Raw genomic sequence first — 14,624 nt, 5'->3', positions numbered from 1 at the left:
GGTTAACATATAACACTTTGGCAAATGCCGCCCTTTCTCACTGGCAATGTTTTGTTTCTGACAATGCACTGACAATCTACTGCATTTACAATGGCAGGACTGTGATGTTTTCAAACGGCACATCTGTATGACCCCTAGTAGGAGGATAAATTGATATATTAGTGAATGTGTGACCCCTACAGTAGGTCCATCCTCCTGTGTTTTGGCGTGCACACACACACACACACACACACACACGCTCTCACAGTCTTCACGTATTTCGTGAGGTAAGCATATGGAGGAGTGCCCCCCCCCTTCCCCCCCGGTTCTGTTCTGTCTGCACCAATTACCGACCGACCGGCCCAGCTGCTACACTCACTTCAAAGCTGCTGCAGCCCGCACGCACGCACACGTTTTGTAGAGAGCACAGTGTTATTGGGTGGTTTGTGATTGCGCTTGCAATCCGTGCATGCTCGCATATGTCTGTGTGCACCCTTCAGTGCGTGTGTGTGTGTGTGTGTGCGCGTGTGACAATGGTTCAGATTGGGGTAATTAAGGTTTAAGGTTAGACATTCAGAAGTCAGGTTTAGGTGAACAAATAACAATGTTCAGCTTTTTTCCAGGCATCCTAAAATGTTTAGATTTTCACCAGTACAGTAATACAAATGTGTGTATGTATGTGTGTGTGCATGTGTTTGTGTGTGTGTGTGTGTGTGTGTGTGTGTGTGTGTGTGCGCGCGCGTACGTGCGTGCGTGCGTGCATTTCTGTAGTGTGTGTGTGTGTATTTATGTATGGTGTGTGCGTGCGTGTGTGCTTGTGTGTGTGTGTGTGTGTGTGTGTGTGTGTGTGTGTGTGTGTGTGTGTGTGTGTGTGTTTGTGGGGAGTGCTTGTGTGTGCATGTCTGCGGTGATGAAACGCAGGCATACAGAACGTGACAGGAACCAGTGGGGGAAACGGTGGGAGCGCGGCAGGCCTTGTTCGCTAGCTCGCCACGCTGTGCACGCGACACGCTCATAGTGGGAAAAAAGAGCATGGCTAGAAACAGAACCTGACGCTTTCAGCACAGCTAAGGCTCTCGTGCCAACAGGCCCCATGTTGATTTAAAGACTTTTTTTTGTTTTACTCCCCCTCCTCTCATTTACATCAAAGCTTGGCTTGTGTTTTTAATTTTATTAAAAAAAATGCATTGGCTAAGTTGAGCGAGGAGCTCGGTGAATTTGTAGAGGACATCGACGCGCAGAAGCTTCCAGAAAATCAGACGGTCAGATCATCCTGTGGCCCACGCCACGCTTGATGTGCGTTTGTCTTCACTGATTGGCCCACCGGCAAATCAAATCAAACCTAATTTCTGGCCTTGTCCTGATTGTAATCAGACTGGTTTAATCAAGTCTGAAGAGCAAATTTAAAAACAAACAAAAAGGGTTTTATTTTAGCCGTGCCATTATCGTGGTTTAAGCACGGCTAGAAAGCTATTTCAAGTTTCAACCAATCAGATTGCTTCCTCGAAACGACCTGTTGTTAAATACACAATCCACCGGTGTGCATACGGCTTTGTCGAGTGTCTATACGAGCACAAGAGGGTGATGTCACTGCATGTAATCCTACGGGCTGGGAGAGGAACCTGTCAGCGGGGCGGAAGGAGTATAGGACAAAGGCTCTACGTCCTCCCAGTGGAGGCTCCTCACTGACAGGTGAGTCTGTAGGATACAACAGTATGTCCTCCCGGTGGGGGCTCCTCACTGGCAGGTGAGTCCGTAGGATACAACAGTATGTTGTATGTCCTCCCGGTGGGGGCTCCTCACTGGCAGGTGAGTCCGTAGGATACAACAGTATACTGTATGTCCTCCCGGTGGGGGCTCCTCACTTACAGGTGAGTCCATAGGATACAACAGCAGTGACAGAATGTCACAGAAATGTTTGTGGGGAGGAAAAGATCAGATTTGAGAAACAAATCGGATTTCCCCGCAGTCCGACAAAAGCCTTAACAAAAAACAGAGATTTCAGAACTAATTCTTGTGTCATCTCTGCTTTGGCTGAGCATTTTTAGCAGCCAGAGGGGAGAGAGACACAGCGACAAACATCAAACTCCTTCCAGTAGACTCACATCCGCGCACATGCAGCGGCTTATAATTAAGTGCTCTGCGAGTGATTTCTGAACAGCCAGCGTTATAAATAACAGCATTCGAAAACCACACAGAGCTGAAAGGCTGAATGGGGGAAAAGCCCAGTGAAACATCTTGGAGGGCCTTTTTTAATATCCACTTATTTCATTCTCCAGTGATTTCAGCAAAAAAAGCAGCTAGCGCTCCCCTGGCTGTCTGCCAAAAAAATGTATATAAAAATCCTAGTCAGTGGAGGAAAGTAAGTACATGTAGACCTACTCATGTACTGTACTAAAGTAGCCTACCATTTTGAGTTCTACTTTTTCAGTATGTACTTCTACTCCATTACATCTCAGATACAAATATTGTAAATTTTACGCCACTACAATTATTTGAAAACTTTACTTTCTAGTTTTGTAGATTTGGATTATTTGATATATAGATATTGATTATATAACATGCATTAACCAGCCCTATTTAAGATATTTGAAAACATACAATCTACAAGCTCACAACAGTCGTGATGTGTCACGTAGACCGGCTATTTTCAAAATATTTTTGTAATATATTTTAGACATAATTGTGAATAATCTGCATAATGAGTACTTGATGATACCAATAATTTGTACTTTTACTCAAGCTAATTTTGAGTGTTTCTACATTTCAGTAATTGATAAGTAAAACACGTAAGCACATTTCCTCCATCACAAACCCCAGTTCAGCAGTCCAAGTGCCAGATGACGTTTCCACTGTAAATCCATTCCTCTCAGCTCTGTGCCGCTAGACTAAAATATGATGACATACGTTACTATTCGTGTTTATAAAGCTATAAGACTGCTGTGTTCCAATGAGTGAGAATGAGAGACCTCGGCCAGTTGTCTCTGGAGTGAAGACGTAATGTGGCTATAGCTATAGTTTATTGAGACTGTGTGCGTGCGTGCGTGCATGCGTGCGTGCATTTCAGTGGTACTCACTCTCAGGAAGCTGTCCAGTGATCCATTCTCCATGTACTCTGTTACAATCATCACTGGTTTACCTGCACAGGCACAGAGAGAGGAGACGGCACATTTAAACACTAGAAAATACTGTTGTTGTCTCCATCAGCTAACATTGGCTTTCAAAGTTTGCAGGATTGGCCCATTTTGAACAAAACTTCTAGGCTGAGGAATATATCCCACCCTTTTCACATTGGCCTGTTATAGCGACCAACACGTGGAAAAATGCCTCAAATCATCCAATTAGCCGTTCACTAAGTCCCTCCCCAACCCATCCTTGTCCAATAGGCACGTTAGCAGCGAAGAAAGCTTGACCTGCATAGCAACCGTTGCTAAACTTTGGATTTGGATTGGCATTGGACAATCGCTTTTTGGGGTGGGATTTAGTGAAGGGCTAATTGCCATCCAAGGCGGAATGGCACTCTTTTCACATTGGCCTATCATAGCGCCACCAGGAGGCCACAACCTGACCTGCCCTGGTGGAGACCTGTGCCCCGAGGGGCACTTTATCTAGTTTACGTCTGTGTCTGTTAGACTCATTCAGATGATGTAAGATGATGTAAGAATGTAATGAATGTCTTTTGTCACGTCAAAATGACACATTGATCCCCTTGCCTACCTACTTCTAATCATTTCATCATCGTTGGGCATCATCATGAAATTCTTTACATACATTTGTGGGACTATTGCCAGACTATGAAAGCCACCAAAAATCAGCAAAGTTATACACATGATTAATAATTAGACACACGGGGATCAAATAACGCAAATACTGTAATATGTAGCTGTGACAGGCTTGGCTCTTGCGAGATTGTAGAGCTCTTGAACTTTGTACCGCTTTGAAAAATAAATAAACATTTGAATTACAAAATAACACCTTTGTGGTCCAATTTGCATTGCTAATTTTCTGCCACTTAAATCATGAAACAAATCATATTATCTCGCCAGCATAATACTATTCCCTTGCAGTATCCAACACTAGTTTTTTCTTCTACAACGTAGAACAAACGTCAAACCAAAGTGCAAGATCTTATTCGTCTTCACAGGCAGAGTGGAAGTGAAATGCTGACGGTGGTTAGACATGACATGAGGTTCCAGTGGATTATTTAAACCATGTGGTGAGAGATGACAGATTAAACTGTAGCTTCAGCTTGATAGCTGTCACTCTCATGTCAGTTGATACACATATACACTTGCGAGAGCACACACACACACACACACAGTGCAGTAGCTTATTGATACTTTATCAAGTTAAATATGCGAGTACTTTATCCACCACTGACACGCATGCATGCACGCACGCACACGCACACACACACACACACACGCACACACACACACACACACACACACTGAAAGGAGACGTTTTCCACCTCTGGTTATTTGTACAGTTACATGGCTCCCATTTTATTTTCATGTATATAAAATAATTACACAGGTCTGGACCTCAGTGACCTCATAGCTGGCTATATGACCACCATCCCCCCCCCCCCCCCCCCATCTCTCTCTCTCTGCTGTATCGATTGTCTGCATTCTAACCTTTGTGAAAATGGGACAAAGCCTGAATTAGGTTATACGACAATCTACCATCGGCTTGAATCAGTATTGTAATTGTCTATTTTGTTAGGCCGCTATACCATATAGTGCAGTTCAATGTGTCCAAAAATGAACGTTCGTTAACATTTTCAGGGGGCTTTTTGAGTATGACAAAAATGCAGGATTCCATTTGCGCAGAAGCCAATATGGTGGCCATCTTGAGAACTGATGATCACGTTAATACGATCGTCGGGCCCTGCCGGACAGCCATTGTTAATATCCTGGACACATCTTGGGTCTCGTCGAAAAACATATGGTAACAAAAACACTGAAAAACACTGGCGGAATTACCGGAATAATTAATTAATACCTGGCAATCAATGTGTTAAGAGTACCAAAAGTAGAGAAAGACTTTCTTACACCTTGTTTGCCTATGCTTGTACTAGGGCTGCACGATGTGGGCACAATTTCATATCTCGGTATGTATGCCAATTATTGTATAGTATATCGATACGATATACAAGATTACCGTTCAAATGTCATAATCTATATTTGCAACATTAAACATTATTCAGAGAACTGCATGATAACAATGTAAGAGCCATGAATTGGTTTATTATGTTTGGTCTATGAAATTATGTTTGGTCTATGAAATGAGTGGGCTGTCACTGGTGATTAACGTGGATGATTGATGGGCATAGGGGCGGACCTGATTCACCTGATTCATTCAAAAACTTGCATGTTCACCTGTTCAGACACAGTGAGAGAGAGGGGGTGTGTGGGAAGCCGCACTTTTGTTGACCACTTTATACCGCTTATTTTGCTTTATTTTATTTACTTTATTTACGTTGGATCGCTGTAACTACTTTTCTTTATGTTTGAGCACCCTTTAAGTTATTTCAATAAACCACCTTAAAAGCATTGTTTTGGACCCAGCGAAATCCTTTTGTTTACGGAGCGCGTCTGACAACCTGGCCCATCCCATCGCCTCTCGGCGACTTATTTATACATTAATCTCCTGTAGTCTACAAACAATAAGGTCAATATCACTCACGATATATCAACATTATATACTGTACCGTTGCATTTTTGCGATACTGATATTGCACATGTTCATACCTCGATGACGATACGATAACGCTATATTGTGCAGCCTACACGTATACATCAAGGTAAAATAAAAATACACCCGGAAACTTCTTCGGGCATAATGCCTGAAATAGTGACAGAAACATAAATTATCCTGTTGTACCGAGCAGATCAACAGTGTGCGGGCGTATTGTTCTATTTTCCCAGTAACAAAAGTAATGTACGCACGTGTGTGTGTGGGAACGGATGTGCATATTGTCGTGAAACCTGGTGGGAAGAGATCAGACGTGACTTGGAGGTGAAAGATCCAAGTCAAGATTATAGAGTTTCAACCTTTTGTCTCTCTCACACACACACACACACACACACACACACACACACACACACACACACACACACACACACACACACACACACACACACACACACACACACACAGAGCAGTGTTTTAGGGTCCCAGCAGGTCAGCTGTCAGAGAGTGACATCTTTATTCCAGGAGCAGTAAATCTGCTCTCTCATCTGTACCTGATCACACTGCTATATAACCTTTACTACCAGAGAGAGATACCTTTACTACCAGAGAGAGAGAGAGAGAGAGAGAGAGAGAGAGAGAGAGAGTATATTCCTATATATTATAGAATGTTACAGACTAACTTCATATACATTTGAAAAATTGGTGTGAAAGGTTTTGTACGAATAGTTTATGTTTCGTAAGATAGTTTTCTTTATGTTGCAATGTACGGTAACCTGGACGCACCTGGACAGAACAAAGCGCTCTCTCTCTCTTTCTCTCTCTCTCTGTTTAATAGGACGTATGGTGATGTGTTGTGTTTTCAACTTATTTTCTCAGTGGAAATGGTATAACTAGACATTTTTTAAAATCTCTCTCTCTCTGGCTCTATATCTATATATATTTTCTTTCCAGCCTCCGTGGCTGTGTGCACTTTCCTTCCGACCATCATACTTTTTTTCTCTCTTTCCCTCCATCTAACTAGTTTTCCTCATCGTCTCATGCTGTTCCTCATTTCCTTGATCTACTCCATTCTTTCCTCTCTCTCTCTCTCTCTCTCTCTTCCCCCTCTCATCTCCTGGGTTATTGCTTCGACATGTCAACGTGGACAGAGAGGGAGATGTGTTCTTGAAGAACACCACACGACCAAGTGATTAATCCCAACCGCCATGCCTGCCCTGCTGCACGCTCATTAAGGAACCTCCGACCACATCCAGGACAAATGGTAGTTTAGGAGGAGGCTTCAATGGCCTTCATATCGGGATCGATTGATCTTATCTGGTATTAACAGCAGACCTGGCAACATGCTTCAAAATGATAAATGATGCATATCTTCAGAGGTGGAAAAAAAATTAACTACATTTTATACTTGAGTTAGAGTAGCCTATCAATACTGCAATATAGAAATACTCTGTTAAGTAAAAGTCCAGGATTCAAAATGTACTCGAGTTAAAAGTACAACCGTATTGGTATCAAAATGCACTTAATAGTACCACAAGTAGAAAGTACTCATTATGCACAATGTCTAATTTCAAGTTTTCAAATATATAGTATAAATATCTCTTGAAAATAGCAGATGTAGCTTGTGATCTTGTAGATCTGCCATTTTCAAAAGGCCATAATGTATACAGGGCTGAGGTGGGTAAAGCATGTTTGTTAGTAATAATAATAATAATAATAATCCAAATCCACAAAGTAACTAGTAACGAAAGCTGACAAATAAATGTACAGAGTAAAAGTACAATATTTGGATCTGAGATGTACAGTGGGGTAGAAGTAAAAGTATGGTAAATCGAAAATACTCAAGTAAAGTACAGTTACCTCAACATTGCACCGCTGCGCTGCCATTGACACACACACACACACACACACACACACACACACACACACACACACACACACACACACACACACACACACACACACACACACAGAGCACACACACACACACACACACACACACACAGAGCACACACACACACACACACACACACACACACACACACACACACACACACACACACACCTCACTGAGGCAACGTGTTTGTTTTTTGTTTTCATCAACTTGCTGACCTTTGTTTTCACAAGAGGGGGGTCTGAGGGGTCTGCCGGAGCGGACAGACTTAACCTCGGCCCTCATTACAAAGAGCGATGACCATTGGAGAGGTCACTGGTGTGGAAACATAATAGATACAGAGATGTGGGAAACAGTGAACATGATGGGATGAGTCAACCTTGGCCACATTCTCCACCAGACAATGAGGGGGTGAGTGACTGCACACATAGACAACACCAAGAGGACAAGCACAGGGCTGAATGCTTTAGCCCATTCAGCGACGGGGTCTGGGGGCTCTGTTATGCTGGGGGGGGGGGGGGGGGGGGGGGTATTGTCTTGGCATGGTTTGGGTTCACCGATTTGGTGCAGAGAGGTGGAAAGAATTAGGCCAAGTACAGACCCACAATGTAGTGTAGACGGTTTATGTGCTCAAATACCTCAACATACTTAGTCCAACATATTGATAGAATAATGTATATACAAAAACACAGACGGTAGTGCCAAACACAGGTAGGCCTAATATGTTTTGTCTGAAGTCTTGTACCTAGAAACTGTAAGTTCACTAAGTATATGAAGAAATACATCACTGCATAGATATCGATATCGACAAATACGTGATATTACACAAATTCTGAAGCTGTTTTTGAGGTAACTGTCATCAAGGTTAATTTGACCTTTGGGATACACTAATGAGTCGGTGTGTCCAGAAGACGTTACTGTACATGTAGGGCAGTGTAGATATCTGCTGATTTTGAACGGGTCTCCACTTTTATAACCACTGACTCCCAGCATGGACGATGGGGGGTCTCATCCTGTGTGTGTGTGTGTGTGTGTGTGTGTGTGTGTGTGTGTGTGGGCGGGGGGTTAGAGAGCTCAGAGGATAAAAAGGCTGGGATCTAAACACGGACATAGATACTGTTAACAACTCCCACACACACACACACAAGCCTTGATGGACAGTTCCATTTACCACAGGCTAGCCGATGGCTTTTATCGTCCCAGACAGGGACACCCCACGCACGCACGCACGCATGCACGCACGCACGTGGCGACACAAGGTTCACACTTGGCAGGACAGATAAAGCCCCTGGACACATTTCCTTTGTTCTGCATGTGTGCTTGCGTGTGTGTGTGTGTGTGTGTGTGTGTGTGTGTGTGTGTGTGTGTGTGTGTGTGTGTGTGTGTGTGTGTGTGCGTGCGTGCATGTGTGCGTGCGTGCGTGCGTGCGTGTGAATGTGTGTGTGTGTGTGTGTGTGTGTTTCAGCCAAAAGAAGCGGCGAGGTAAATGAGGTGTGAAAGTCTCTTCTGGATTATTAAGACTTAACAGAACTAGCTTTAATAAATCACCCTCTAGCAACGAGTGGTGTCAGAGAGAGAGAGAGAGAGAGTGAGACAGAGAGAGAGAGAGACAGAGACAGAGAGGAAGAGCGAGAGAGAGAGACAGAGACAGAGAGTGAGAGGGAGAGTGAGAGTGAGACATCCTGTACATACGGAGGGAGAAGACAGACAGAAGGAAAGAGAGCTTGAGTCAGGAAGACAGAGACGAGAGAGAGAGAGAGAGAGAGAGAGAGAGAGAGAGAGAGAGAGAGAGAGAGAGAGAGAGAGCACACAGGGGGAATGGACCCTGGTCCCGCATGCTGTTCCAATCATGCACATGTGTTCAGGGTCTCTCAACACACACACACACACACACACACACACACACACACACAACACTGGCGTTTCAGTTGAAAAACAGAAACCCTGTCCCGACCGCAGTCATCCGCAATTACAGATAGCATTCCTCAGTCTACGGACATTAATAGGAAGAGCGCTGTAAGATTTATTAGACAAATACAATCCCCATTTGATGAAAGGATTAGGCAAATAAAAAAGAGCCTCTTTTCCACATCATCTCTGCTTTGGAGCAGGTTCAAGGCCCCATGATGAAACACAACGGATTTGGAACAAAGGTGTAAGGGCTTTTCTTTCTTTCTTTCTTTGTCCTATCTAAGGAGAAATCATCGCTGTCTATTTTTATTTTGGTTGGGAATATGGGAACTAAAATGTATAGGAACCAATTTAGCAAACTCGGCGAGGAAAGACAAATGACCTGATTAGGGAGAGTTTCCTAATAATAAAGGAACTATTGTTTTTTCGTAGGCCTATGGAATTTCAGTGGGAATAATTAGGGGCTGATGACGACGACAGATCTTTAGAAATAATTAGGGAAGGGACAGATCTTTAGCCATGGCATCCAAAAGAGTGAAAGAGATCAAACCTGGCAAAGACAACGTGTGCAGCGTCATGGTGGTTATAGTGCAAGCTTTCTGAGACTGTATCTTAAGAGGCTGATGAAAGAGAGAGAGAGAGAGAGAGAGAGAGAGAGAGAGAGAGAGAGAGAGAGAGAGAGAGAGAGAGAGAGAGAGAGAGAGAGAGCGCGCACTCCGGTGGCACAGTGGTAAAATGCCTGCCCACTACCACAGAGGTCCCGACCCACAGGTTGAGAACCAGTGCAGTACAGTATGTACCAGAGAGTGTTGTGATTAATCTGTATACATGTGATGATGAAACAGAGAGACAGAGACATCAGGACATGAAAAGACAACCCTGTAGGCTCTTATAGATAAACCCTTGCAGGCACGGGCCGACACACATGAATGAGTGAAAGCGTGAAGAGAGAGAGAGCCATTATTGAAATGCTGTGAGAGTAGGAGACAGACAGTGTGATACTTCATAAAGCTTTGTGCTACAGAGAGCCTGTGCCACGCCACACTGCATGGCGACAAAGTTCACACTCCTTATTAGACTGTTTCTGCTGCGCTTTTCCCATTAAAGTGGGCGTGTGTGTGCGCGCGCCTGCACGCACACGCGTGTGTTAATAGTGGCATTATAAAAGAGAGGCCCAGTAGGCAGTCAGCTGTCGGGCAGAAACCTTGCATCTCCTTACATACAAGTGGCGCACAAAAGTAGCGATCTACAACAACCGATCTTGTTGAGCTTGTTGTAACCAATCTACAACAAGCTCACAACGAGCTGCGAGGCAACGTGTTGCTTGCAGATAGGCAATTTTCAACGTTTTAAAATGCGTGTAAAAATAAAACCTTTTTTTTATATACAAGGTTTCCCATCTGAAAGCAACGATATGGATTTATAGGGTGGTGTGCGTGCGTGCAGTTGTGCGTGTGTCTGTGTTGGACACAGGCTTTGATCAGTCTCCATTGATCTGCAGAGATTTACACCCCGGCCTGCAGACAGACGGTCTCCGAGGGTCTGTAACACGGGCGTCGGACCCTCGCTGCACAGGGGGCCATTAGTCTACCATCTGATGTGTAAAACACTCCCCTGGGACAGCAGGTCTGTGGGAGAACAGGCCTAGTGCAAGACGCGCAGGCTGCTACTGTTACAGATGGAGTGCCGTGATTTTGGTACTGTTTCTGTTTAGCATTACTCCAATTACTTTGGTATCTCAAAAGGCAAAAGGCCCAATCGAGGCCCTGGTCAAAAGGCTCGATCGAAATGACAATCACAATATCATCCCCTCCCCCTTAACACATTTAGTACAGGAAATGCATCAAAAAAGAAGCTCCGGGGTGCCAGAGTTGTCTGATCGCTTTTACTTTGAAAGCCATGAACCGGAAACACATCCCCGATCATCTTAATATATTTTTTTACGCTCCAAAAAGTGTTCATATTTTGCGGGAGAGACGGATGAGGAGCAGAAATGAAGCGCCAGCATATCGATCCATTCATCACCACGGAGAGCGCCCTGGATTAGGATATACGAGTCATTCTTTCCGCCGCGCTAACATGGGAGTCAATGACAAGCTAATAGTTGCACTGAGCGTTAGCATACGGCAAGCGAAAAGCGAAATGCCAAAGAAATAAATAGGAAAAATTCTGAATATTCTTATCTCGCCCCGCGTCGCTGGGACGTCGCTAGGACGTCCTCACACGTCAATGGTACTAATATTTCGGGATCCTTATGACGTTTCCAGACGTCCTACGTATTAGATGTGTTAATCATACAACAACAGCTGTTGGTGCGAATTCAGTTCAGGTGGACCACCACCCATCAGGCAAACAGATGGAAATGCATGCCCCACCCAGTTATTATGTCTTTGTCCCTTTTATGCCCATATTATGGAGTTATTTGTCAGGCATGCCCAAATATGGAGTCTATGCAGAATTGTCTGAACAACATTGTGATGTCAGAGCAGGCCAGCTCCATATATGGAGATCTAGGGGTGATCAGGTGTGATCAATTGGCTAATCCAGAGCTTGGTGCCTGATGATCATGTTTTAGGGGCGAAAGATCACGGCACTCCATCTATAATGGTCTGTTAGAGAACTGTAGCCCTGCTGCAACACACACAGGTTTTAGTTCAATGTTTGCTTTAACAATGACAATGGGACCCGGCAACAACTGGAAAATAGCAGGCGAAGAGGCGATAGTCAAAAAGTGGGCGGAGGAACGTCGTTCAAAAACATGAAAATATTGTATCCTTTGTACGACATCGTCCGGCGATAGCCAATCAAATTCATGTGTTGCTTTGTTTACCCTCCACGCAGAACGGTGATACGTTAACATTACATACGGTAATGACAGCAGGAACGCCCACTCGGACATTTTTATCGCCGGTGTTCCCCCACTGTTAGATGCTCAGCCAATCGCAGCACAGAATGGCACAACTTCCAGCCAAACACAGCACGCAATATGTGCGGATGATTCCATCCTCACATTTTTAGGACACGATTGCTAAAACTATTAGTTAGATGAATAGTTCCATAACTATCGTGTTGTACTTACTGCGTGTGACCACTCCCTCCAGACGGATTATGTTGGGGTGGTCAAACTGGCCCATGATTGACGCCTCGGCCAGGAAGTCCCGCCTCTGCTTGTCCGTGTATCCTGCCTTCAGCGTCTTGATGGCCACGCATATCTCCTTCTTACTGGGCAACTTGAGACGACCGCTACACACCTCGCCGAACTCTCCTATACGCACACGCGCACACAGGCACACACACACACAGAGCAAGGGGAGGTCAGTTCAGGATCAGGGGTCATCAATTGAGCGCATGCCGCGCATTCTGAAAGTGAATGGCACATCGAGTGGCAAATCGAGTGGTAAAGCAACATGCAAAGTTGCTTTTCAAGCAGCTGGCAAAAGGTGACATAGTGCCACTTTAAGTACTCAATACTTGAATAAAGGTACTTAGTTACTCCTCCCCAATAATGCTGATGATGTGTCATTGGTGGTAGCAGAGAGACGCGCTGAGCAAAGAAAAGAGTGAATGACGCGTGCGGCCTGACTTAAATAGAGCGTGTAGCTCTGACCATTAGGACCAGGGCCATGTGTGGAGAGCGTGGGACCGGCTCCACTCGGCACGCCTGCACTGAACTAACGCGATGCTCCATTTATGGCACACATGAAGCAGGCAGAACATACACTGTGTGTGCTTAAAAGTACAGCAACGTCCTCTGTGATCCATTAAACTTCAACCCCAGCATCTATATTTTTTTGCTGGACGGATTAAGGCACTCACATGTTTTACTATTACCTAGTACAATATATCCATACTGCAATGTAGAAATACTCAGTTATAGTAGTTAAGTAAATGTCTGGAATTAAAATGTACGTGAGTAAAAGTACAAAAGTATTGGTGTTTTCACATACTGTACAGTATTACTACTTTTATTTAACAGCCTACTTCTTCCACAACTGCTTCAGAGAAGTTTTTAACTTGCCTTGCTAGAATGAACCAATTTCACAATTATTATGCCAAAAAAAAAAAAACATTCCATCAGCGTGACTTAATTTCCATATTCACAGAGTTTATACCGTACACAATCAAAGGGATTATTCTTTTCCATATTCCATATGCAGGATTGCATATTTAGCAGTGGTTCTCAACCAGTGGTCTGGGGACCACTAGTGGTTATTGAGGGGGCTAGGTGGTCCCCACCTAAATGATCTACAATGTACAGGAAGTCTACACAATTAGAGAATGTATACTTATGTTGGTGATTGCCTGTTATCTCTCCTAAATGGTACCACATAAATACAGCATGGCATGGTGGGCAAAATCTTATCCAATGACAACAAATATTATTACGTTTTGGGTCTGCGAGGCTACAGTAAATCTCATCAAATGGTGGTCCAGACCATGGCTCAAACGGCGAATAAATAATGGCCCTTGAAATGAAAAGGGTTTGAAAAGTCCTGATATATACCGTTACCATATGCAGGGATTAATAATTTCCATATACACAGGGATTAACGCCACAGCGGGACAGCTATGTATCTGCTCTAATATTCATGGCTTGGCCCTCATGAGCGTCAATAGGCACTCATCCATCAGGCAGACATGTTTATTGCTGTTGGAGGGAAAAGGAAGGGTCTCTCCGCACTGCAGCGGCGTTTCCCCTAATTCTCCGCGGTCACGGTGCGCGCCAACCAAAGCACGCACGGCGGCCGGGGGGCCTTTGAAATCCATCCGCCCACGGTCCTGATAACAATTAGTCATCCCAGGGCTGACCGCGCCGCGCAGAGCCGCGCAGACGTCTGGCCTTTCAACTTTCCATGTCCCCATTTTACAGTCCGAACGGGTGACTCAGTGCTACGGAGACCCTGGGAGGGGACCAATTAACATTCCAGGCCGGTGATGGTTACTGTACACATGTGTGTGTGTGTGTGTGTGTGTGTGTGTGTGTGTGTGTGTGTGTGTGTGTGTACTTGTATTGCTATACTTGTGAGGGTCAACGTCCCCAAAAGTCCAGTTGAATTTGACAAACTGACAGTGAGTGCAGGGGCGACATTTGGGGTTCACATTTAACATAAAATTCTGTTATTTTAAGCAGATTTTTACACTAACT

General features: G+C 44.3%; 1 protein-coding gene across 6 annotated transcripts in view; it reads right to left on the bottom strand.

Annotated features, from left to right (window-relative positions):
• Window positions 1–14,624, bottom strand: part of epha3 (eph receptor A3) — a 163,311-nt gene that overhangs the window by 29,239 nt on the left and 119,448 nt on the right. For all 6 annotated transcript variants that reach the window (XM_083777084.1, XM_083777082.1, XM_083777085.1 and 3 more), the window contains exons 13-14: window positions 12,558–12,743; window positions 3,057–3,118 (exon numbers count right to left, since the gene is read on the bottom strand). In XM_083777084.1, coding sequence (XP_083633210.1) covers window positions 3,057–3,118; window positions 12,558–12,743 — 248 coding nt within the window. The remainder of the gene's footprint in view (window positions 1–3,056; window positions 3,119–12,557; window positions 12,744–14,624) is intronic.

Source organism: Protomyctophum parallelum (assembly GCF_964188405.1).
Source record: "Protomyctophum parallelum genome assembly, chromosome: 11".
NCBI lineage: Eukaryota > Metazoa > Chordata > Actinopteri > Myctophiformes > Myctophidae > Protomyctophum > Protomyctophum parallelum.
Note: the sequence above shows the minus strand (reverse complement) of the source record. Positions and strands in the feature narration are given on the sequence as shown.